The following is a 25,297-nucleotide window of genomic DNA, read 5'->3' on the forward strand; positions in this document are numbered from 1 at the left end:
GAGGAGTTTATGTTCATATAATTTACTCGCATTAAATAAATTCTGCTTAATAAACAAAGAATTTCTTTATAAGTATCTTGGTTGACCAAAATAATTCCCTAATAGCCTATGCACTTTCTTTTGCATTGTCTGCAGCTTTTTGTAATTTGTAGCCGTTGTGGCGCCCAATGTAGGGTGCAATATGACAAACGGGAATAGAAATGCGCGTGATATATCACCTTTGTTTATGTGTAAAGGAATTAGCTCCGACAATGTGAAAGTTAAGCTAACTGATCTGCTTAGTTTGTTAATGTGCGTATTCGACGACATGCTTTCTTCGAACCATACACCTAAAAATTTTTGACGTCTTACGCGTTCTAAAACGGTGTCCTGAAACATTAACGCAAGTTCAGTGTCACAAAGTTTGTTGCTGGGCTTCAATAGGACGTAATTAGATTTCTTTATATTTGAGGCTAATTTATTTGCATGAAGCCAATAATCTAGCTGAATAGGATAGTCATTTATCATTTTCTGTAGATGAATAAGTGAATGTGCGGGGGAAAAATATATTAGTGTCATCAGCGTACATTACCAACTTTGGGTAGTTAGGAATATCAAATAGGTTGTTTACATATGATATAAATAACAAGGGTCCTAGGATAGCCCCCGTGGGCAGTCCTTGTTTTATCGTGGTAGTAGGGAAGATAACATCACCAATTTTCACACTGCATTCTGGAAGGAAGATAACTCTTTAAAGGATCTAAGGCGACACCGCGAATACCGTAATCATTAAGTTTAAATAGGAAAATGTCATGGTTAACACAACACAATTAAACGCTTTCCTTAGATCAATCAAAAGACCAGCACTGTAAAGTTTGTTTTCAATGTCATACAGTATTTTATCCTACATGTAATGAAACTAGTTCAGTGCTTTTATTTTTATGGAAACCGTACTGCGCTTCATTTATTACGTGATACTTATTTATGAAATTAACGAGACGCGTAGTAATGATATTTTCAAATACTTCAGATATCACTTTAGATATGACATGGGAAACTTTGTTGTCAAACATTCAGCGTTGACTTCGGTGACTGTGCATGTGCGCATGCGGTGTCTGGAAGAATACACACCACTGGTTATACTCACCAACTCTTTCGTGAATGGCGCAACTATGGCGCCCACTCGACTGGTCGTCACTGACCACCCCGAGGCCAGCGTCCTCACTTGAGTTGGGTACATTTCTGATATCTGGACAAATTTCACGGAACCGGCACAAGAGGTAAACACCTTCGTGATGAGCATAAAGAACAGCTGCAACCACCACAATCCTGCGTACAACAAAGTGAGACATTAGGGCTCAAGAATGTGGGCGGAAGCTGGAAAGGAGTATAAGTAAAAATGAAAGAAACACACACATACTATCAAATGTTGGAAGGTTGATGTAAAGATAACTAAAACGACGTATTGAAATGCGAAATGGGCATGCATTTTGCTTTGTTTCGCCAAAGTGCGGTAGTTGTTTTTCCGTGTGACGCAAATGGATTACATCGTGGTTCCAGAATGTGACCCAGAAATGCGGAATTCTAAAATAGCGTGCTCACGTAATTCCATCTTTAAGGACGTCCTGAAAAATAACATTCACTTACTCGTAGGAAGCCACCGCTCGCTAACCCGACATTTTGATAGGTGCATTAACTTCCTATGCATTCCGAACGCTGGTTGTATTGCGGAAAAACTCTGCTTAATGATCGAGCCGCCTGGCTAATCGAGAAACGACTCGCAGGAGGTCCATCTGGAACTGGCAATGTAAAAAACAAACGCTGTTGTCACGCCTCTTGCGCGGCAGGCCCTTGTGCAGTATTGGTTCTTTTTTTCCTACGTTAAAAAATTAGAATATGCGTAAAAGAAGGGTCCCCAAGCAGGATTCAGTTCCTATGCGGGCCGTTTCTTTCAAAAGTGCGCGTTATACAAATGAGCTAATTATGACTTATGAGCCGCTCTCTTTCTGGGCATAATCCTGTTAGTCAGTGCGCTAGGTGAAAAGAAAAATGGCACAGTACAAAACACAATAAGCACGTTCTATGGCTGTTTTAACGGTCAAAATTAAGAGCAGAACTTAGGACGTTTCACAGTGGAACAGAGCGTGAGAGACGAGAAGTGAGCTGCAAACAACATGAGCGCTCGTATTGTATGACTCCCGCCCCTCCTCGCATTTCAATTTTATTGCGACAGCAATTACATCGGCACTGCAGGCGCATTTTTTCGTGGCCATTATGTTCCATCATCATCATCATCACTCATGTGATGATCCACTTTATGTGATATATATGTATAAACGGCGACGGTCATCCTCCCGTCCACTTTATCGGGTATGTATGTATAAACATGCACATATATACCCCATGAAAGTGGACGAAGGATGGCCGCCGCCGTAGCTCAGTGGTAGAGCGTCGGACGCGTTATTCGAAGGTCGCAGGTTCGGTCCCTGCCGGCGGCAAGTTATCTTTTCGTGCACTTTACTTTCTTCACATTTATATGCTAATCACTACAAATAACGTCCCCTATACTTTCCTTGACATTAATGTCTGTTAGTTCTCATACATATTGTGTCTAACAAAAAAATACGAGCCATTAAGAGTCATCTTCTTTCCTGTATTTAACATATATATATATATATATATATATATATATATGCTAGCAGTTCAAAACCATATGCTTAACAGTCGCTAACTTTACCAAAAGTTCAATCTTCAACAAACTGGCATACGAATGATCAGGTGAGGTTGGTAAGCCCCGAGAGCAAAGAAGTCGAGCAGTCCCGCAGAGTGCTGGCGAGTCTTCTTGCGTCGGATGGGATTGCAGAGCAGTTTTTCTCGCGAGTCCAGTTTCGCCACATATGCAGGGGCCGCTCTCAGTTTACACTCACAAGAAATGAACGAAGATAGACCAGTGTCACATACGTCCTTCCAAACTTCCGCTAGGGGGCCGCGGTTGTTGTCGCAAGCCGGTGGTTTAAGACGAATGAACCACCATTCCAGAAGCTTTTTTTGCCCCACCTATGTTTACGAGCCAACGTCGTCGCATTGGAGTTGCATCGCTGATGTTTCCGGGGGCTAGTGTTTTAAGGTGATCTCAGGCAAGTTGAGCTAACATGAGAGTGAAGTTCCGATGCCTACGTTGCAGACGTCAATTACGCGTCTCAACTAGACGAACGGAACGGCTAAGTTTAGGTGGCCAGCCGATACAGAGCCACACTAAAAACTTCTAGAATACATGTTTTACTTGTACACCATGTTAGACAAGCAACTAGACTGATTAGCTAGCAGGACGATATCCTGCGCTTAAGTAACCCTTCGTGTCCCCCGCTTCTCTTCCCGGGGGAAAGGGACTTCCCCATGGGTCCGATCATGCTCGTTTCATTGTTACCAACTCCGCTCTAAATATATATTGACCACACCCCTTTTTATTTAGTGGAAGGTTCTGAGCTGAGCGAGAGTTAAGGCGGTCTCATATGGCTTGCCCACCTAGACTTTTTCGCGTAAGAATAGTCCGTTTCCTTGGCTCTCAGCCGGTGTGTCTTGCAGTCTATACCTGGCTCGGGGTACGCCGCGGCCTTCAACGACCCTGCCGTTGCCGCCGGTACAGGTGCGAAGGATCAAATGTCAGCGGGGAAAGTTCGAAGAACACCCCTTTCAGCTCTTCGCGGCTCTAAAGGCAACGCTTTCATGGTCAAGCGGTCCCGCCGGTCAGCGAGGGAGCGCGGCGTCCGTTAATCGGCATGACATCGGGTCGCAAAAATGGCAATCCGTGATAGACACACGACAAAGGAGTATATCGCTGCCGACAAAGGAGTATTCGCAACGCCCCTTAAAGGGACACTAAAGAGCAAAACGATTTTTCTCGCATTAGTAAAGTAGTCTTCCACGATACCAAAAACACCACGCTTGCTGCGAGAAGACGCTTAATAAGCGAGAAAACGTGCAAAAAGAAAATACAGGTGGCGCCGCCACCTTGGAATTCCCGCACCATTTGCCGCGACGTCACATATTTTTGACGGCGCCTGCTTGGGCCTACGAAGTTCCTAGTAGGTTAAATCTAAGTACATTGTCCTCTGAGGGGGCCAGAGACTTGACATGACGATTTTGTGGAAATTTCGTCGAGCCAGTGGCGCCAAAATACGTTAAATGCTCTTTTAAGTCTTTTACGTCACGAATTACAAAGTTTGGCGCGAAATTTAAAAATGAAACTTTGAACTTGGTTTTCTCCTCTAATATTAAACCTACGGTGGCGAAATAAACTACACAAGAGTTCTCCGAGCACACTTTATCAATCTAAACCAATTCATGGTTTCTCTTTAGTGTCCCTTTAAGTACACGAACGAGCGCACAACAATGGGCATTTCTGAAAACGCGTCGTCCGCCCCCGTCGTAATGTGATGACGTCAGCGAGAGGTGGAGAGGCCTTAGCTAGTCTAGAGAAGTCGCTCGCGCCGTCATGTGTGAATTCCAGCAGCGTCATTTGCTTTGTAAATTGTGTGGTACATTTTAGTCTGCACAGTGGGCACCGTTAACAAAATCCGCAACTACATAGCGTGTTTTTTTTTTAATGTTTTCTCTGCTGCTGATTTAACGAGTACATACTCCTTATTTATTTTCTCTCACTCTCTTTTTTGTGGCGCTCATCTGAGAAACCGTGGTTTCTCAGATAAGCCTCCGTGAAACGGAGGCCACGAACCACCTGAGGAACTTAGTTAGTGTTATCGGCGCAACTTTTCTGCAAAGGGTGCTTCAGAGCAACGAACTATGTTTACTGTGAAGTATTGTACTTTTCGGCCGTGTTTGAGGGGCATTAGTTAAAAAGACGAGGAAGACTGTGTCGAAAACGATACCCCGTTAAGAATTTTATTATTTAACTTTTGTTTAATGAGCATTTCAGGAAGAAACAAAATTACGACAAATATTTTGCTTCCCTGTAAATGATCTTTTTCACATATCGCTTATCTTTTCTTCTCTGTTTTTTTTTTTGACGAAATCTACTGCCGCACGTTTCATGGCCTATCCACCGTGGTAGGTTGAGGCATTGTTCCAGAAACCAACCAACCAACCACTCTCTTTACAGGAGCAAGATATTGAAACGTCCCTGGACAGCTGTCAAAGATGACCACCCCTTTTTGGGCCCTCCGCTAGCAAAAGATAATCCTTTCATGTTCAAGATGTCCCCGCCGCAACGGTGTATTCACAATAGTGTCTCTATAGTTTAATCCGGAGCGTCCGGCTAGTCAGCAATAGTTATTCGCGGTAACACGACTCACCGTGGGACGGCGGAGCCCGTTAATCAGCGTGTCGCTGCGTCGCAAAATGCAATTCATGGCACCACGCCTCTGTTTGCAGGTTATTTCTGACGGTCATGCACTGCACGGCGTGTTACAGGGCCGTCATAGGCGTAGCGAAGACAGCCAGCCAAAATCAGCAATATTCGCAGTGAACTGTCTTTTCGAATGTGGAAAGGAATTGTAGAATAATATCTAGATGGTTTCAGGCGCAGTTGGCTGCTGTGGTCGGCGGTACATGAAAGCACACAAACATTTCGGGGGGGGGGGGGGGGGGGGGGGGGGGGGAGGCTATAGCCCGGTCAGACCGGTCAGCCTCCCCCCTCCCCCCTCCTGCCTAAGCCACGGACTAAGATGTCCTTCTCACCCGCTTGTTCCCTGACCTACTATGCTCGCTTCCTGTCTTTTAAGGTTACACCTATCATTTTCCTTTCGATTGCTCGCTGCGTCGTCCTCAATTTAAGTTGAACCGTCTTTGTAAGCCTCCAGGTTTCTGCTCCGTAGGTGAGTACCGGTAAGATGCGGTTGTTGTATGCATTCAACTTGAGGGAAAGTGGTTAACTACCAACCATGATTTGAGAATGCCTGCAGAATGTGCTCCACTCCATTCTTATTGTTCTAGTTACTTCAGTCTCATGCTTCGGCTCCGCCGTTACTACCTGTCCTAAGTATACGTTTCCTTTAACACTTCCAGTGCCTCGCCACCTATCGGAAAGCGCTATTCTCTCCCGAGACTATTGCAGATTACTTTAGTTTTCTGCATATCAAATTTCAGGCCTACTCCTCTGCTTTCCTCGGACGAAGCACATCACTACTGCACACCCCTCAAAAGAATTGAATAAGATGCCCGTGGTAATGCGAACCACCACAACCACGATATACACCAGAAATATATATCGTGTAAGAGGGTACACTTTCCCCTTGCGCAAGCAAACGCGATAACTATAGTATGTAAGTCACAAAGGGCCGCATAGGCTCAGGTAGTCTATGGATACGGTAAGCGCCAATCACTGAAGTTGTTCTACGTAGCACTTTCCAGGGCAAGCAGCCTCGACATCCTGTACCTCACCAACGCAAAATGTGACTTCAGGTTCCGACACGTCGCCGGCTCTATCGACAGACAATCTGCCGACGACATGACCGGGCTAGCAAACAGGCCTCTAGACATTGTTTTGGACGGGGCTATCACCTTCCTCCGATGCCACAACCACAACACTAATCTCACAATCGCCGCTCTCAACGTACAGTCTCTGCATGCGCACGTGCACGACCTCGAAAAGACGCTCTGCTCGTAGAGAATGGCGCGTTAGCACTTTCTGAAACCTGGAGCAATGAGCACACTGTGTCGTCCACAGCAAGCGGCTTCATTGCAGGTGCGGAGGCGTAGGCAGAACGCACACAGACAAGCAGCGCAAACGGTGAGGTCTGCGTTGCGCAGATCAGTTACATTAACAAAGTCATTCCGCTCGCCGCCATCTAACTCAGAACTCTCAAGAACCCCTTCCACACATGCATACGGGTTCGTGAAACGTGCGTGCGTTCTCCATCATAACGGACAAGTTCATATCAGCCTACCTCGTCTGGTGTTGTTGATACCCATGTTGCTGTTGCATCGTTACGCAGCTGTAAGCAACTTGTAATATAACACATGTGTGATTCTTGAAAATATGTGTGTGCGTATACCGTTTGCACATATCTTTGGCGTCGTTTCGTAACGTTTCGCTCAATGTAAAAAGTTACGTCACACTCACCTTCCCGCCGCATGGTTCGCATAACATCGATTCCCACTGTACGTGGGATCTGCCGATTTCTCTTTCTTTCTTTCTTTCTTTCTTTCTTTCTTTTCTTTCTTTCTTTCTTTCTTTCTTTCTTTCTTTCTTTCTTTCTTTCTTTCTTTCTTTCTTTGTCCATCGTTTTTGCCATCCACAGCTGAGGACAACGAAGAGGCCTAAGAACTGCAGTAGCTGGCAAACGCAGTTCCCATAGCCGTATTACTTCTATAGAAGAATAGGTTTAATAACGACAGCCACAGGGTGATGACGCTGCGTCATGACATATACAACAGTCTGGTACCTGATGGAATGAAGATGCTGGCGAGGGAGCACAAGGCGGCGGAGGAGTAGAGGAAGGCGAAGGCAGTACGACGCTTCATGGAGTTGATGAAAAATATAGCTATGAATTTCTGGGGGTACTCCATGCAAGCCATCAGGAAGAAGCTGAGGTACGGATTGGTGCCCAAGAGGATGCTGGTGTAGGTCAAGTTGTAGTACAGCAGCGTTGAAAATATTCTGCAAAAAGCAAACCACCGATTTTGCGTATGCGTACCATTCTACGTCACGTGTGGAATGAACATGTGGCTAGAAACGATGCATTCTCTTGAGGCAGTGCTAAGGAGAGCTCAGGCGAAAACCTATGCTCTCAGGAAACACTCGTTAAATTCCTTTGACCTTCTCCATTGACTTTATTGACACTCGCAATTATTCTCTCTTGGTCGTTTAGGCATTACCACAAGTTGGTCTACCTGCTAAGCCTTAGTAGAGGACGTGTTTATTCCCATTAAAACCACCTTTAATTACCTTTATCATTTGATTCACATTTAATTAACTTTAAGTCACATGTGTTTCACCTTAATTCAGCTTATGCACTAATTATCATATCTAATTACTTCGCATAACCTCACTACATCAACTCTCCCCTTTCCCTACTGATGGTTTCGCCTCACCTATTGCTGCACATCCGCAGGGATCTGCCCACGTGATGTTTGTTACAATCCGTGCTTATACCACCAAACACCAGATTTTACGCCACGAGCTATATGATGTTCCCCTTATAACCAGCTTGGTACCATAACACATGAAAATAATATTCTACAGAAATATCTCCGTGCGTGCCGGACATTCGAGGTTGACAGCGAGAGAGCTGTCAGGTTGCGCATTAGTGACTAAGAGAACCTCTGAAGGGTCTCGCATTACAACTTACATGATTGGATGCAACATTTATGTGCGAATCGCCGCATATGCATAAACAAATCTAAATTGATGGTTTGCTGCTGGAAGGCATGACGAATCATAGTACAGAATAAAAGCAAGACCACAAACATCAGCTTACGATTTGAAGGACAGGATAATGGACGTCCTGCGTAAACATCGGTAACGAAACAGAGCGGCAAAAGTGGGCTTCTTCAGTGTCCGCTCCTGAAAATAAGATGTTTGTATACATGATCAATCACATACATACCGAGTATTGTTTTAAGACATCACAGATTTTTTAATGAAAATTAATTTCATTAGCATATAAGGCACCTGTTGCCTTCACATACGAACTTTACATCGAAATGGAAACACTTGGCCGCTATTAAAGCTACTTTAACCACATTAATTACCTAACCTTTCTAATCAATTATTTTGTCAAACTAAGGGCAGGTGTCTATTTGGAAAAGTTGAAACGCGTCCAAATTTTGGCATGCACCTTTCATTGAAATCGAAAAGCTCGCATGTAATTTGGGATATTCATATCTGATATTCTAGGAAGGGACCCTGCCGGTCGTGCAGATTTCATGTTACGGACTTTACATTACGCCATACCACAACGCAACATGGCGATAAGCGCCGCAACTTGATTGAAGTCGCATAGCGGCAGTGTGCTGCGGGGGAAAGCGCGCGCGGGTCCAGAGGGGTCCGGTTGTACTGACCCCCGCTCCTTAATTTTAGAATCTATACTCTTTTGTGTTCACTAAAGCTGACCCCCCTTCGGAAAGAACCCTGTATGCGTTGCTGGGGGGAAGCGACCAGTCATCACACGTGCATAAGTGAATCGCTTATGCTTTATACGTGGCGCTCGGTAGTCATCTGCAGTTTTCCCGCTCTGCGCAAGAAAAGCGCCGTTTTCAGCGTTCCTTTCACTTTACACCATAAAACTCAAAGATAGCCATTCCGGCGACTTTTAGTGCCGACAGTGAGGCACGAGGAATGCTTCCCACTCATCTATACACTCTAAAAACACACCGGTTGCTCTCACTGGGGATGCATATTTTGTCCCATATTTAACTCTCTTTTCCGGAGTAAATCACTTCTTGAGGCAGAGTATTGTAATGCTCCCAGACAACGTTAGAGTACTGCACCTCAACAGAGTATGAGTCTTCCCGAAACAGACCAACTAGATAGACCCTTCCAAAGCCAATAGTAGTATAGCAGAACTCGGGCCAAAATTGCTCTTTAAAATTGGTTTTGCAAATTCGCATCATGCTCAGATCATAATTATGACTAAATAACCAACACTCCGACAAAAAAAAAGTAAATAAAACGCGCGAGCGATATTTGAACTCACGACCTCTTCACGCACCTTAGACTGAGTCCGACACGCTACCGCAACACCACACTGGATGACGGCAGGTGCGTTCTTTCTTTTTGACGTTATAAGTAATGTCAGCGACCTCTCTTGATTTTCTTGCTCAGAAACGCAGATTTGAGAGGCGCCGTACATGCGACAACCAAACAGAAGGTTGTTCATGAAGCGATATTTAGCGCAAAGTAACGTGAGTACGAGAGGGGAGGACACAACACGTGCGCTAACTTTCAAAAAAAATGCAACAAAATGCTAGCTTTCAACAAAATCCAAAAAAACAGTGCATTTTGTTGACAGTTAGCGCACGTGTTGTGTCCTCCCTTCCCGTCCTCGTGTTACTTTGCTCTCATAATCGCTTCATGTCTTACCAGCAAGACCGAATTTCTCCCCTTGAGAAGGTAGTTCATGTGTTTTTAAGGCGAAAGCCTTAAATGCCTCATCAAACGCGAAAATTGGCCGGCGACCCACGTTGATGATGAAAAAAATCATCATCACGTGATGACGTCACAGATAATAAAAGTTTTTGAATTCTTAACTTGGTAAGTATTCATTCTAAAAGGACAGGGCGTGCAAACACGGAAACAAGAAAGAAGTCACGACATCACAAACGCCGACTAACAACTGAAGAGACGCACAGCGGCGGAAAATAACAAACGCACGAAAACTTAACTGCGCATGCCCGTGCAATAGGTGAACCCATCAATCCGGCACGCGTGGGGGCCTACGTGAAAGGTAACTGCTAAGACATTTGATTTCATCTTTGTGCAAGTTAATCGACGTCTAACGACAGCCATGCCTCAATCGATAGCCCACTATTATCGATAGCCATGCCTCAATCACCAGGGATGTATCTTCATTTCTATGCCGGTACAAAACTGCGCATTCGTCTAATTTTGGCGTGCACTTACGCTCCCGGCAACGTAAAGATAGATTAGAAGGCGAGCCTCCTGTTAGCGACCTCTTATGTTCCAATAATATCTGCTTAATGCAGCAGCCCGTGTGTCCTACATAGAAGCGGCCACAGCTGAAAGGGGCCTTACACACAACACTTGTACGGCAATCAGTGAATTTGTTGGTGTGTTTTACGAAACAAATATCGGGTCCGCTTCTTGTCTTTTTCTAGCTCATTCTTTCTCTGTACAGCGGCACAAATCTTACCTAACTTATTGGCAGCCGTGAAAACAACATTAACGCCGTATCTACTTCCTACTTTCTTTAGCCGGTGAGATACGCAATGAATGTACGGTATACCTACGATATGTTTCTTCCTATCGCTTCCTGCAACCATAACGGACTTCTTTAAACGTTCAGCGACAGTGACTACGGCAATACGAGGATAACCTACATCTAAAAGACGCGTAACTTGTGTGTTAAAGATATCCCTCATTATAATTTATAATATCTGTGGCTCAACGTCCCAAAACCACGATATGATTATGAGGGACGCCGTAGCTGAGGGCTCCGGAAATTTCGACCACCTGGGGTTTTTTAACGTGCACCTAAATCTAAGCACACGGGCCTCAAACATTCTCGCCTCCATGGAAAATTCACGCGCCGCGGCCGGGATTCGATCCCGCGACCTTCGGGTCAGCATTCCAGCACCATAACCACTAGACCACAGTGGCGAATAAGTAGAAGCCTAACACGAATAAATGATACAGAGACGTGCGTACGGCTTCATAGAGCATCTAACTATTATTCAACCTGTCATGATCGACGGCGTAGAGTTACCATGGGATGGCACAGTTTGATACAATGTTAGTTGAGACGCATCGTGTTTTCAATACGGTTTACGCAATCAAGCATGCGCCGGAGCGAAAGATAGCTAGCTGCGATCGCACAGTCTTCGCGAAAAGTATAGATACGCCCGCTTTGAAGCAAAATATGGGATAATGAATGCCACCACAGAAAAATAAGCTTGAAAGGTGACGCAGCGTGTGGAAGCGAGCGTCTACAAACTGCAAAGCAGGAAGCTGAAAGCAGGGATCTTGTAATATGTATTGCATTATTATGCGAAAAATGAGTTTATTATGAAAATAAAATATCTGATCAGCATTTTCTGAGCTTCACAGTTCTTCAGAGCCGTCTCTTCGTGCAGGAGATTTGTATGCCAGAGTAAACTCACCTTCACAAAATGGTGTCAGTACCCCTTTAAACTAATGTTACGCAAACCTGTATGAAGTATCTTGGATAATGTTCTGAGATATTTTAAATGATTCTACAACAGTCAACACCTTTCTGAATCAGATTTTATCGTATTTTATGGAGGGTGAAAACGTACTACCATCTCTCCGAGAGCGGGCGTATTCGTATCTAATGACTACCAGTTTTTATCAACGTTCACATTGCCCCGCCACGGTGGTCTAGTGGTTCTGGCGCTCGACTGCTGACCCGAAGGTTGCGTGATCGAATCCCTGCCACGAAGGCTGCCTTTTCAATGGAGGCGAAAATGTTTGAGGCTCGTGTACTTAGATTTAGGTGCACGTTAATGAACCCCAGATGGTCGAAATTTCCGGAGCCCTCCACTACGGCGTCTCTCATAATCATATCGTGATTTGGGGACGCAAAACCCCAGATATCATTAATATTATTATTGTTCACATTAATTGACTTCTAAGGAGACGGGGAGCGAATCAATGGTAACTTAAAAAAAACCGCACACATTTGAACATAGGTACTCACTCTCTCCATCTTGTCCTCGTAAGATTTTATAATTTGGTTCACGTCAACGTTGGTGACGTTGTTTTTAGTGGTGGCCCGTTTCAGGATACTCTCCGCTTTCTTGTAGTGCTTCGTAGCAAGCAGCCATAGCGGAGACTCCGGTATGAACCTGAGCAATGTTGACGCAAACCTTTGAACACGCTTTCATGTCAATTTAAAGAAATCATATCTTAAAGCAAATAGGCGCACTATGGGAACAAGGACAAAAGGGAGGAACCGACGACACAAAGCGTCGGTTCCTCCCTTTTGTCCTTGTTCCCATAGTGCGCCTATTTGCTTTAAGATATGAACCGTTACCAACTAGCACAAATGGCTGTTTTGCTACAATATATTAAAGAAATCTGTTCAATGACCCAAAGTAACACAGAGGCTCCAACGGCTACGGTAGCGAAGCGCATAGGATGACTTCTAACTGGCCGCAGTTTCTACGTGCGCCTACGTGCGCGAGGACTTTCTTTCTTTATTTGTTTCTTTCTGTTCATGATAGAAACATCGAAGCCCAACGAAAAGGTGGCCGAAGTAGCCCGCAAGCGAAGCCAGGACGTCATGCTCAGCTAAGCGGCTTCGTACTGACACAGAACATGCAATAAATAGACACCGTCATTTCTATTCCCACGGAAACACGGACACGAGAAGGCACACAGGAACACCACACAGCGCTACTAGCAACACCATGTTTACTTTCAAGAACCAGACCGCTTATATACCATCAAAATCAGGCAGAAAGCTGAACACGTGGGATCACTCAGATAGTGCGTAAAAAACCACTTCACTAAGCAATATCATGACAGGATAAAACTGTAAATCAGCGCTTGCGCAAGAACCCCAACTCTTTAGGTGACAATGTTATCGATGGCTTGCTCAGCGCTACTAGCAACAAACATGTTGTTGCTAGTAGCGCTGTGCGATGTGTCCTTCTCGTGTCCGTGTTTCCTTTCGCGCTACACCAAAAGCCTTTCAAATGAGTAACCAACAAGCCCACGTTGCAACCCTCTTCCACGTTTTAGGCCAAGCCTCGCTCAAGGACAGCCAAAACAAGCTTTGCAGACACATGTACCGTCATTCCCTTGACGGTACAGCGCCCCTTAGGAAGCGCGCATATATGGCGGTGCCACATATCTCTTTAGGTATCATTGTGAGAAACTCAATTGTGGGTAGAGTTCACATTACAAGGGCCTATTTAGCGGCCGTCGGCGCATTTGCTGATGTTCAGATTTGACAACTGAACAACATTGGTGTTAGTCCTGTGTATTGAAAATGTTGACTCTCATTGTCCACTGTTGTAACTTCAATGTGCACTTCAGCGATCTTCAAGATGACAGCATGCAGAGGTAAAATAAGGTGATTTACTATTTTGTTTCACACGCGAGCTCTTGCACTACTTCATGGTGAAAGCAATATGCCATATAATGTTCGAATAGGCCGCTTTGCTTGGCTTGTATTGAATGCTGCGCCAGTTGTGCATTCACAGCGGTGGATAAACATTATTTTCTATTCGTCCTCAAACAATGTGTAACTATGAATGATGAGGCCGCATTACGGGGAACTCTAACGACTACAACTAGACAGGGTTGATGTAGGATAACAGAAGGAAATACAGGCAAACCAAAACAAGTTTTGCTTTTGTAATTGCCAGTATGCAGAAAGAAGCCACCACGCCGTAATCGCACTGATAAGCACACATATTTGTGAGGGTTATGTCCGCGCACCAACAAAGATTAAGGACAGTAAAAATAAGCGAAATTCTGCATAGGAAACCAGTCTATGGTGCTGAATACATAGTACAAGTCAGACATTGTTTGCATCTACTAGTAGACACTCCAGTAGACAATTCCATAGACAATGCAGTACGTGGAGCTCGATGTTAACAGTCTCGCCTTCTGCTGCGTTGTCGTTGCTAAAATATGAACATACCTTTCTGGGTTGACGAGATCAAGTCGGTAGGCCTCAGAAGAGAATATATGTTTAGGCTTGGCCATATGTTCACGCGGTCCTTGCAGTCGGTGTTGAAAAGGCTGTTTACGCTTATGTACGCTACGAAATTAAAAGATATACTGCAGAAAACTTTGGTAACAGAAGAAGCTGACGACCTGCTGTCTGTGTCATGTGATGAATTAAGTGGAACACAAATGCACGTATGAATGTCTTTGCAGTAAACGCGCCCTTATTGCAAACTAGAGTTATATTGGGTGATTTCCGTTGCCCTAGCACAAACTAAATTCAATGGTTATGTTCGCTGAATTACTTAAAACAATTATCTATTTGAAAAATGTTGCCCGTAATTGAAATGCTAGTCTTTTTTTCCTCAAATGGACTGGGAAAATCTCAGACGTCGAAATGAACGAACCGGCTTAAGATTTTCGCGCTTACGGCGCCACAGGCCTTCCTTTCTCGCTCACTTTTCGTTAACCGGGTTGCCGCCAATTATGACCGAATAACGAGAGTTTGATTCCATTAAAGAATGTATATGCTGCCTGGGACCGGAGAACACGTCCGAATTATCTTATTTACCGAATTAACGTAGGTCTAATTAGCGAGCTTTTACAGTATATCCAGGTAGTTCCTTGATAGCAAATGTTGCAGTCATTTGGTGCGCCGACTTTGTCTTAACTCGGACGATCTTGAGAGCACGCCGAACGCAAAGCGCAGTAAATGCGCTCTGCAAAAGAGCGGAAAAGACGTTCGCGGACAACCGAAACGAGCCGGCGCATTTCGCACCGCCATGGTCATCATTGCGAACCACACTGTGACGACCGGAAAGCTAGAACGCGTCAGCCTATTTGCGTTTACCACCGCGTGAGACACCTCGTTGGCCGCGGGTGTGCGAAAAGGCTTGTTCTCCATCCACAATCTCGTTATTGGCGACCAAGGCTTGAGCGGCTGCGGCAACTTCCTTTCGCTTACCGGCGAAAAAGGGTATGGTGGGTGGTGGTGTTGGCGCTAGTAATTAATGGGGGGGGGGGGGGGTGCATAGCTCGTTTCTGTCTAATTAAGACATGGGGGTCGTGCGCCGCGGTCGAGTTGTGAAAGAAGTCGCAGGGTTACGAAAATTGCGGGTTTTCCGCTGGTCTTATGCAAAATAAGTACAGCATTTACGTATTCATCAAGCAAATGAAAGTTTATTGCTGTAAAAAATATTTGTTTATTGTTTTCTTGATACGTTAGATAATTCGGAGTTCGGTTAATTCGGACATTCTTTTTCCGTTCCCGCGTAATAGCAATGAACGAGCTTTTACTGTATAATGTAAAGTTACATGTATTTTTCTTTGTGTCCTTTCAAGAAAGCAAGAGGGGTTTTCTGCGAAACACGTCTTCCTACCCACAGCATACACCCAGAAGCAAGAAAATCACAGAAAAAGAAGAAAATGCCTCGTCTCACAGCCATATGAAAAAGTTGACCAAGTAGGCGAGCGATATCACGATCTGCATGTGCTGCCAGTCCCTTATGAGCCACGCGATGCCAGTCAGGGTGACGAGGCCCGTCGTCCATCCACCGCTCGCGACCAGCATACCTATAGCTCGGTGGCGGGTGGACAGCACCTCCATTGCTGAAATAGAAATGAGTTGCCGTTTGGGCACACGTAAAGAACAAGACACATCTAAAAATGTGATAGCTGCTACCACAATCAATGCACTAGAGAAAATATACACACCTCTGCATGGTATTTTTTCGAGCTTCAGTAATGACGTCTATTAACGAACGGCAGAGCATGAGTGTCTACTGCGTGAATGTTACGACGATGCAGAGAAATGGATAACTAAATGGATAACGTGCGCTTATGATCAAAGCTCGCAGTTGCTGCTCGAGCGACGCAGGCCCCGCCCCCTCCGCCCCCGACCCCATCGGCACCCCTTCCTGCTCCTTCCTTGACGAAAGACTGGCGGGGCGTTTCCCCTCTGCTTCAGGAGCCACCGATGACAGGCCTCGCACGCGGAACGATGTTATCGAATGCGCCCTTCTTGCGACGGAGATGGCCGTCTAGTTTCCTCTCTGCTTCAGCCGCGGTCGTCCCCACAGCTCGCGTTCTTTTACTATCGCGTAGCGCAGTGGTCTGAAACACGAGGCCCGCAGACCTCTTGCAAGCGGCCCGGCCTACACATATGACTGTCTTCGTCCCATGCTTTTTTGTATTAGTTTTCCTAATAAGGTATGTTCATGAGCTACACAGACGTGACTGGTCTCAGGCATTTTTTTTTCGTGAGGCACCCGATGCGGTTACCATGTCTTGAAACATAACCGTTGAAATAAGACCCTACATTTCAGAATCGGCGTCAAGATTTCAGTCATTCAGGAGTACAGTATAGATACTCATATGATTCTCGAAACCTGACGTCAACTTCCTATCAGAAATGACCTAGATATGAGATATGGGAAAGGCCGTCTTTCAAACGGAAACGTTAGCTGACATTTAGTTCAATGTGAAACACACAGCGCGAAACAACGACGGGGACACAGAAAGGAAACACACACAGCGCTGACTTACAACCTTGTAAGTCAGCGCTGTGTGTGTTTCCTTTCTGTGTCCCCGTCGTTGTTTCGCGCTGTGTGTTTCACTATGCTACACCAACATGCCCAAATTCGCTCTATTGCAAATTTAGTTCAAACTCCCCTCCTCCCCGCTCCAACCTTCTTCACTGTACCTACACTAGCGGGAAACAATTTCGTGATTGCGGCCCGCTAGTTGAGGTGATACTGCGACCCCTGGCGTAGAATATACGATGCGGGGGGCGATGTTATCGATTTCGATTTTATACAAAACGTAACGGCGACACCAAACAACAGCCAGAAATGCTCGTATAAGTGATATCACAACAAAAAGGAGCGGAGAGTCCTGAAGAAGCGAGCGACGACCCCAGCGACTGTGCACGATGGGCCGACGAGCGCAACCATAGAGAATATGCGCGACGACAAGGAATCATGGGAGAAAGCGCATGATGGCAAGCGGTAATTTCTGATCTCTCCACGCGGTGCCCTCCCAATCACAGCGCTCGCTCTCCCAAATGCATGCGCGGAAACCCCTTTCTGTGAGAAAATACCTACTTCCTGAGAGGGAAGGTAAACTTTGTGGGACGTTCCACGCTGCCCGATGTTCTTTGTGTGAAGCGTTACTGCTATTTTTCTTTGATATAGCAATATGTTTGCCTTTCAATTGACGTTAAAGCGCCGTCGTGTCCGAAAATAGGTTGATGTAAAGGATAATTCGATTTATTCGAGTTCGAAAGAGTCAGGTTGGACTGGAGTACTTTCTGCGGTTTTACGTGCCAGACTACGATATCATTATGGGCAATGCCGTAGTGGGGCACGCCGGACTAATTTTGACCACCTGGAATTCCGCACCTAAATACAAATGCTGGGGTGTTCTTGCATTTCGCCCCCATCAGAATGCGGCCGCCGTAGCCGGGGTTTGAAACTATGTCCTAGAGCTTACAGCGCCACATCTTACCTGCTAAGCTACCCCGGCGGGTCCTGAAGCTTGAGGTTCCAAACAACCTGGCTTGGCCTTGCACGGCCGCATGTACCGCTAGCTAATACCCATTGTTTTTCCATTAGCAGTTGGCTCTCACTCTCCGTGGTCTCAGCAGTAATGCGGTGCGCTGTGCGTGCTTTTGCAGTTCATGAATAAGCAAACGCGTACCTCAAAGCACATTGATTAAAGCTGTTAAAGTAAAAAGGAGTTATTTACAAGATGAGATATGCTAAGTGCAGCGCGAGGGAGAGGACTGTGAGCCACACAACGGCGCGCTTCTCGCACGCTTTTCTACCTTCTCTCCTTCTTGGCTCCACCGTGAAGCGTGACGGTACATGTGCGACGACCCTCAATAATGAAGTCATTATTATTAGCTTTACCGTGTCTCCGCAAAGTTTTCTACGAATTTAGCAGCGGAAGTAACCACTACCTCATAATACCTTGCAAATAAACGTCTTTAAGCTGCATGAACTGCCTCAGAAGTATTGTCCTACCTTTTTACCGTTGGAGCTGTATTTGGCAATCAGAAACTTCTCATCCTTGACGTACCTTTCTGTTGGTAGCTACAGCTGCCTTTTTTTTCTACACATCAGCAATAAAGCAGAGCGCTCACAGGCTTGTAAAAATTTCGCAAGGTTTTCGTAAATCCTCCGCGGGCACGTCAAGAGAAAGTTTACAGACAACCTTAAACCGGCATGGCTTTATCTGCATATGTACTTCTGTAGATCTGCATTGCATCCGCATTTCTGTAGCATAGATTCCTGACAGCCCGAGTTTACACTGCATTTAAAAAAGGCCCTATCTACGTCTATTTTACATTTGCAATCAGGCCGGAGGACACGGTTGGGTGTACCTCGGCTCGAATGACACGTTGTATACTCTCATAATTCGCAGAAAAAAAACCGAATAAAACATACTTGACAACAACGGTGAAGTGATCAGTACTGCAGCTTCCCTTTCGGTTGTTTGCATTTGCGTTTAACCAGCGTCTCGGAAGGCCAACCCAGCACCATCGCTTGAGCTTACACTAATAACGACACTGCAAGCGTCAATTTAGTTCATTGATGATCTATGGAGACTGCATCTCCGAAAATGTTTCCAGCTGTATTTGATTTTGCAGTAGCCACGCCTCGGCGTTAGGAAGCATAACACCGTTAGTTTATCAAGTGAGAATGTACAATAACTACTTGCCACAACATGCGATTTTGTATTTCACTGGATTTCTAGAGGAGTGAAAAAGCGCTTTCATTAATTTATAAATAATGAGATGCGCTTTATTTAATTTGCCTTTGATATAATATTCTTTTTCTGTATATTTCTCACCTATAGTGAAAGTGGCGTTTTGGATGCCGCCGACACCAATGGACGCGATGAGACGTCCAATGTTGTATAACCAAAATGTTGGTGCAAACGTTGTAAGAAGACCCGCCACGATGGGCAAGGGCATAGCGAAGAGCAGCGATTGCCTACGGCCGTACCTGCGGAAAGAAGGGGTATTCTACACTGCGAAAACTCAACCGCGAGTTCTTGCTTGAAACCAAATAGTTTCATGGCCGCATGGCTGAACATATTCAGCACTATCGCAATTTTGCATTACAAAGTCGGAATAGTATGCGGCACCCTACATCTATGATACGTGCTTTGAGAATGCGAAAACAAGACATTTTGAATATCGTTATTATTTATCAGACATGGGAACCATCGTTAAAGGCGCCTGCGCAGCCTGTTGGTATATATGCCTGGAGATCTGCCTTCAATAAATCAGTTGTTAGTTTGCGCCTGTGCTCGTCTGGTCTTCTCTTGTGTTGTGTGGTGTTGCGCCTTTAACGATGGTTCCCATGTCTGAACACCAACTAGCCCAACAGTCAACTCTCTTAAAGTATATTTATCAGCCTTACCAAAACCTATGATACAGCATGCGTCATGTGTGCCCTGCTTACATGTTATGAAGAAATTTCCAAGCCAGCACTAGCGGTACGGGCACAAGAAATCAGGTTGTAGACTGACTAAATATAAAAATACTGGAAGAAATGTACAGCGGCTCCACAGCCACCATAGCCCTCCCTAAAGCAAGCGATAAAATCCTAAAAAAGAGGGATGTAAGGCAGAGAAAGGCGATCCCTCAAATGCTATTCACCGCGTGCTTACAGGAGGTTTTCAGATCCCTGGATTGGGAACAGTTAGGGATAGTAGTTAATGAAGAGTACCTGAATACCCTGGGATTCGCTGATGGAATTGCCTTGCTGAGTAACTGAGGGGACGAATTGCAAATCATGAGTACTGAATTGGCCAGGGAAAGCAGGAGTGTAGGTCTGAAAATTAATATGCGGAAACCTAAAGCAATTTTCAACAGTCTCGGAAGAGAACAAAACTTTGCGATTGTTAGCGAGACGCTGGAAGTCGCAAACAAATACGCCTACTAAGGGCAGGTAGCGACCGCAGATTCGAGCCATGAGACTGAAGTACCTAGAAGGATAAGAATGGGGTGGAGAGCATTTGGCAGCCATTCTCAGATCATGAACTGTAGTTTAGCAGTATCCCTCTTATTAAAGGTATATAGCAGCTGCATGTTACCGGCACTCGCCTACGGGGCAGAGACCTGGAGGCTTACGGAAAGAATTCAAGTGAAATTGACGACGACGCCGCGAACCACGGTAAGAAAAATGGCAGGTAAAACCTTAAAGGACAAAAAGCAAGCAGAGTGGGTCAGGGAGCAAACGGGTGTTAAGGACATCTTAGTGGAAATCAAAAAGCAGAAATGGGCATGGGCAGGGCATGTAGCGGAAGGCAAGAGACCCGCTGGTCATTAGGAGTAACAGACTGGAATCATTTCAAGAGAAGGCAAGCGTGCAAAGGGGAGGCAGAAAGTTAGGTGTAGGTGCGCAGATGAGAGTAAGAAGTTTGCGACCATAACGTGCGCGTAGCAAGTACAGGACCTGGTTAATTGACGAAACATAGGAGAGGTCGTCGCGCTGCATTGAGCGTAGTCAAGCCGATGATGATGATAACTGGGACATGCTCTGCTCAGTCAGCGTACTGCTTTATAACACTGAGACATCAAAGAAAGCCACATAGGTGCGTGAACAGCCTGCCTGACATGTTTATGGATATTGAGTTCGGAAGAACACTGAACGTCCCCTATGCATTCTCTCACCTAAATCTCTGTCGATGTCATGTGTTCCTTAATGTTTACCGAACATTCTTGAGTACTATGACAGGTACAGTGATGGTACCAACGCATTTCTTTCGCGCACATAGAAATTTTGGAGGATACGCATGGTATGCGTACAATGTTGAAAGAGTACTTTGCAAATGCACGTAATAAGAAACAGCAGACCTCAGCGATTTGTTTTGGAGCTGAACTAATTAATTGCGAATGTAGCGGTTTCTTGTAGCGGTAAGATAAGTTTAGAAGAGTCCTACGGATCTGTTTTGGCACATATGCAATCGACATCCTTCGAAGCATCATTGCTGTCGGCGTCAGTACCTAGCATTCACCAGGCGGCCGTATCCTTGGAATAAGCGTCTCGTTGTTAAGCATTTGTATGTCTTTGAACGTCCCGCCCCGAGAATATGTATCAGAGGTTTGCTACTCTTCCCCCTTGAAGGAGTTATATTCACCTATTCGGTGTGTGCGACGCGTTTATTTCGCCAAGAATTGCTGCGATCATTCGAGGGCCTACCTTTTAGCCTCGATGAAGTGTTTTGAAACCGCAAAAAAAGAAAAAAAATAGTTAAAGAAGCAAATTTTTGCAGAAAAGTACATTTTCAAAAAATAAAATAAAAAAAACTCCGGTCTCAATTTTGACAACAATTTTTTTATCGAAGAGCGCTTATGTCATTGAACACACCGTTTTTATATCATATGTCCTCATTTGCTTTGCTTACGAGATATAACTGGCCAAAATGACCCTTGCTGTGTGTGCACATTTCAGTGCGACTGATTGTTGTCATCAGCTTGCATTGTGCGTAAATCTCAGTTTTAATTATTCTGTTGCAGCAAAACCTTGCTCTGTTGGCTTTTCGTCAAGAAAAATGTGTTCTCAGATTTTATTTTGTTCTAGCGTGTGCAAAAGTCACGCCTTTGCTCTTGTCACGAACGAAAACTCCTGCTCAAGCATTTATGGCACGAGCCTGCTATCGGTCGCAGCCGCAGTATTCCGCAGAGAATGAATAGGGCGGCTTGAGGACATTGATTCTGTTTGCGCTAGCCAATTGCCCGATCGCACAACAAGCCTCTAGGTGGTCAGCGTTAATCTCGTTACCACGTCCAACACACCTTCCTTAGACGCCTTCCTTCCACTAATTGATTCGGACCTTCCTATTGCTCAACGCACACAACTCTTGAAGGTTCTCAACCGCTTTCGGATGTCTTTAGACTACAAGCAAACCAGTTTGCCCGAACGTCTGCAATCGTTCATCATATACACACAGGCAGCCATGCACCCCTGCGTCAGCGTCCATTCTTTTCTTCGCTGGACCTTCGATTGGGGTACTGGCAGGTACCTATGGATGAAGCTGACCGCCCAAAAACTGCGTTCGTAACTCCTGACGGCGTGTATGAGTTCAACGTGATGCCGTTTGGCCTTTGCCCACCCCCTTCGAGCGTCTTATGGACAACATCCTTCGAGGTCTGAAGTGGAAAACGTGCCTTTGTTATCTGGACGGCGTCGCAGTTTTTAGATGCGAAGCATCTTTTAGCGGAGCTCAAACCGGTGGTGGTGTGCGGCGTGACCACCCTTACTGCGCATGCGCAAACCCTCTCCACATACCTCCTCTCCACACACCTCCTCCCCCTTTCCACTTCCTCTCTCCCCCTTTCCCCCTCTCCAATTCCCCGCGATCGTGCAAGTGCTCCGGCTTCGCATCGGCTCATGGCCCCATTTAGTGGGAAATGCTCATTTAGGGGAAAGCTCATCATCTTAGGGCATGTTGTCAGCAAGGACAGCGTTCTACCCGACCTGCAAAAGCTCCGCGCTGTCGCCGAGTTTCCCGAGCCGTCGACCCTGAAAGAACTCCGGAGTTTCATTGGCCTATGCTCATGTTTTCGATGATTCGTTCGTAATTTCGCATCCATAATGGCCCCTTTAACACGCCCAATTGCTGGCAGCCAAGATGTCACTGCATGGTCTTTCGGTTGCGACGACGCATTCGCGAAATGACGTCATCTACTGACATCGCCACCGACTCTCCCCGTCACTTTCACCCAGACGCCCCTACCGAAATCTACACGGACGCCAGTGGAGCCGGCCTTGGCGCTATTCTTGCTCAACGCAAATCTGGCTTCGACGAGTACATAATTTCTTACGCAAGTCGCACTCTCACCAGAGCTGAAGAAAATTATTCGGTCGCGGAGTAAGAATGCCTAGCGATCGTTTGGGCTATCACAAAATTTAGACCTTACGTATATGGCCGCCCATTTGATGTCGTGACTGATGACCCCGCCCTCTGCTAGTTATCGTCACTAAAATACCCATCGGGTCGTCTAGCTCGATGGGCATTACGTCTCCAAGAATACGACATCCGCGTCGTCTACAGGTCAGGCCGTAGACATTCAGATGCAGACGCTCTTTCTCGCTCTCCAATTCCCCATGACTGTGGATGTGCGTCTCTCCCAGCTACGATTCTGCGTCCCCTACATGCGCTGACATGCCTTCTGAGCAGCGTCAGTATCCTTGGATATTCTCTTTAATGAAGTTCCTATCTTAGCCGTCATCACGTATCGCCACTCCTTCGCTGCGGCGCACAGCTGGACATTTCACCATGCGCGATGGGCTCCTCTACCGCCGGAACTATCTATCTGATGGTCGCAAGTGGTTGTTGGTCATTCCTCACCATCTACATGCCGATATATGTGTCTCCTTTCACGCGGATCCCCAATGCGGCCACGCTGGTGTAACCAAAACCTATGCACGCATCCAGCTATGGTACCACTGGCGTGCAATGTACCGCTTCGTCCGCCAATACGAGCGTTCATGCTCCAAGTGTCAGGGCCGAAAGAACCCACCGCGTATAGTCACTGGACCGCTCCAGCAGTTGCCTTGTCCTTCCCGGCCTTTTGATCGCATCGGAATTGATTTGTATGGCCCCCTTCCGTACGCACCAGAAGGAAACTGCTGGGCGATCGACGCTATTGATCACTTGGCACGCTATGCTGAGACTGCCGCGCTGACAGAGGCTACATCACGTGCAGTCGGCTTATTCATACTTCACAAACTTGTTCTTCGCCACGGCGCGCCTAGCGAGCTACTCAGCGACCGCGGACGCACGTTGCTGCCTGAAGCCGTACAAGCCCGCCTCCGTGAATGCAACGTTGTGCATCGGACAACCAGCGCATACCATCCACAAACCAACTGAATGACTGAGCGCTTTAACCGCACACTAGGCGACATGCTGTCTATGTACGTCTCCGCTGACCACACCAACTGGGACCGCATACTACCCTTTGCTACGTACGCTTACAATAGCGCCACTCAGTCTACGACAGGATTTTCTCCCTTCTTTCTTCTTTACGGCCGCGAACCTTTCTCATTTATGGACACCATTCTTCTGTACCGCCCGGACGCTTCAGTCCACAACTCTATCTGAAGTCGCCACCTATGCCGAGGAATGCAGGCAGCTCGCACGTTCATTAACCGCACAAGACCAAGCACGCCAGAAGGTCCGCCATGACGCAAACCTGCCTCTCTAGTCATATTCGCCTGGAACATTGGTGTGGCTTCGCGTTCCTCCTCTGCTCCTGGCCTTTCCACAAAGCTGCTGCCTAAGTATGAATGCCCACACCGCGTCCTACGCCAAGCATCACCGGTCAACTACGTTGTCGAGCCTGTTCAATCATCCGCAGACCAGCGGCGCCGTGGACGCGAGACTGTTCACGTCGACCGACTGAAGCCACACTACGACCCATCAGTCGTACCTGTTCCTTAGGTCGCCAGGATGGCTCCTTTTCTGCGGGGGAGTGATTTGTAGAATGAATACGGCGCAGACAAGAGTACCCGTGAAAGACGAAGACGAGGATGGTTGTTAGTGCTCATGCTTGCTCCGTTTCGGACTGCTGGTCGTTTCACCTGCGCTAGTTCTTTAATAAACGCATCACGGACTCAAAGCTAAACGCGTACCCTCACGATATTTGCCCATTAATATTTGCGGAAAAGTAAATGTATATCTGAAATAACTGTGTCGTGCTCTTGAGACGTTGTTCCTAGCAGAAACGCCACGCATGTTATAGTCCGTCATTCAGCGCCATTACTGGCACATCCTCAATTAAAGATACGTGCCATATTTTGGGTGATGACGTCATAAAGACGCGTATGACGACGAATCTTTTTTGTCCGCCGTAATAATTTCTTAGTATGTGCCACATTTCAGGCCCCAATCATGTTTGCCATGTACAAGCTTCCTTTTTGTGTGGCGACGACGCCTTCTACAAGTTTTTAAATATTAATGCGGAATTTC

At 46.0% G+C, this 25,297-nt stretch overlaps 1 protein-coding gene and 1 non-coding gene across 3 annotated transcripts in view; one reads left to right on the forward strand and one right to left on the reverse strand.

The window, feature by feature from the left end:
* The window catches only part of LOC119390852 (organic cation transporter protein), a 104,184-nt gene that overhangs the window by 15,202 nt on the left and 63,685 nt on the right, over positions 1-25,297 (reverse strand). For both annotated transcript variants that reach the window (XM_037658572.2, XM_037658567.2), the window contains exons 5-10: positions 19,166-19,320; positions 15,754-15,922; positions 12,336-12,483; positions 8,418-8,503; positions 7,383-7,597; positions 1,127-1,308 (exon numbers count right to left, since the gene is read on the reverse strand). In XM_037658572.2, coding sequence (XP_037514500.1) covers positions 1,127-1,308; positions 7,383-7,597; positions 8,418-8,503; positions 12,336-12,483; positions 15,754-15,922; positions 19,166-19,320 — 955 coding nt within the window. The remainder of the gene's footprint in view (positions 1-1,126; positions 1,309-7,382; positions 7,598-8,417; positions 8,504-12,335; positions 12,484-15,753; positions 15,923-19,165; positions 19,321-25,297) is intronic.
* On the forward strand, positions 2,406-2,477 carry Trnat-cgu (transfer RNA threonine (anticodon CGU)). Its single transcript has one exon. It is a non-coding gene; the product is annotated as a tRNA-Thr (tRNA).

The sequence above is a fragment of the Rhipicephalus sanguineus genome, chromosome 1 (assembly GCF_013339695.2).
Source record: "Rhipicephalus sanguineus isolate Rsan-2018 chromosome 1, BIME_Rsan_1.4, whole genome shotgun sequence".
NCBI lineage: Eukaryota > Metazoa > Arthropoda > Arachnida > Ixodida > Ixodidae > Rhipicephalus > Rhipicephalus sanguineus.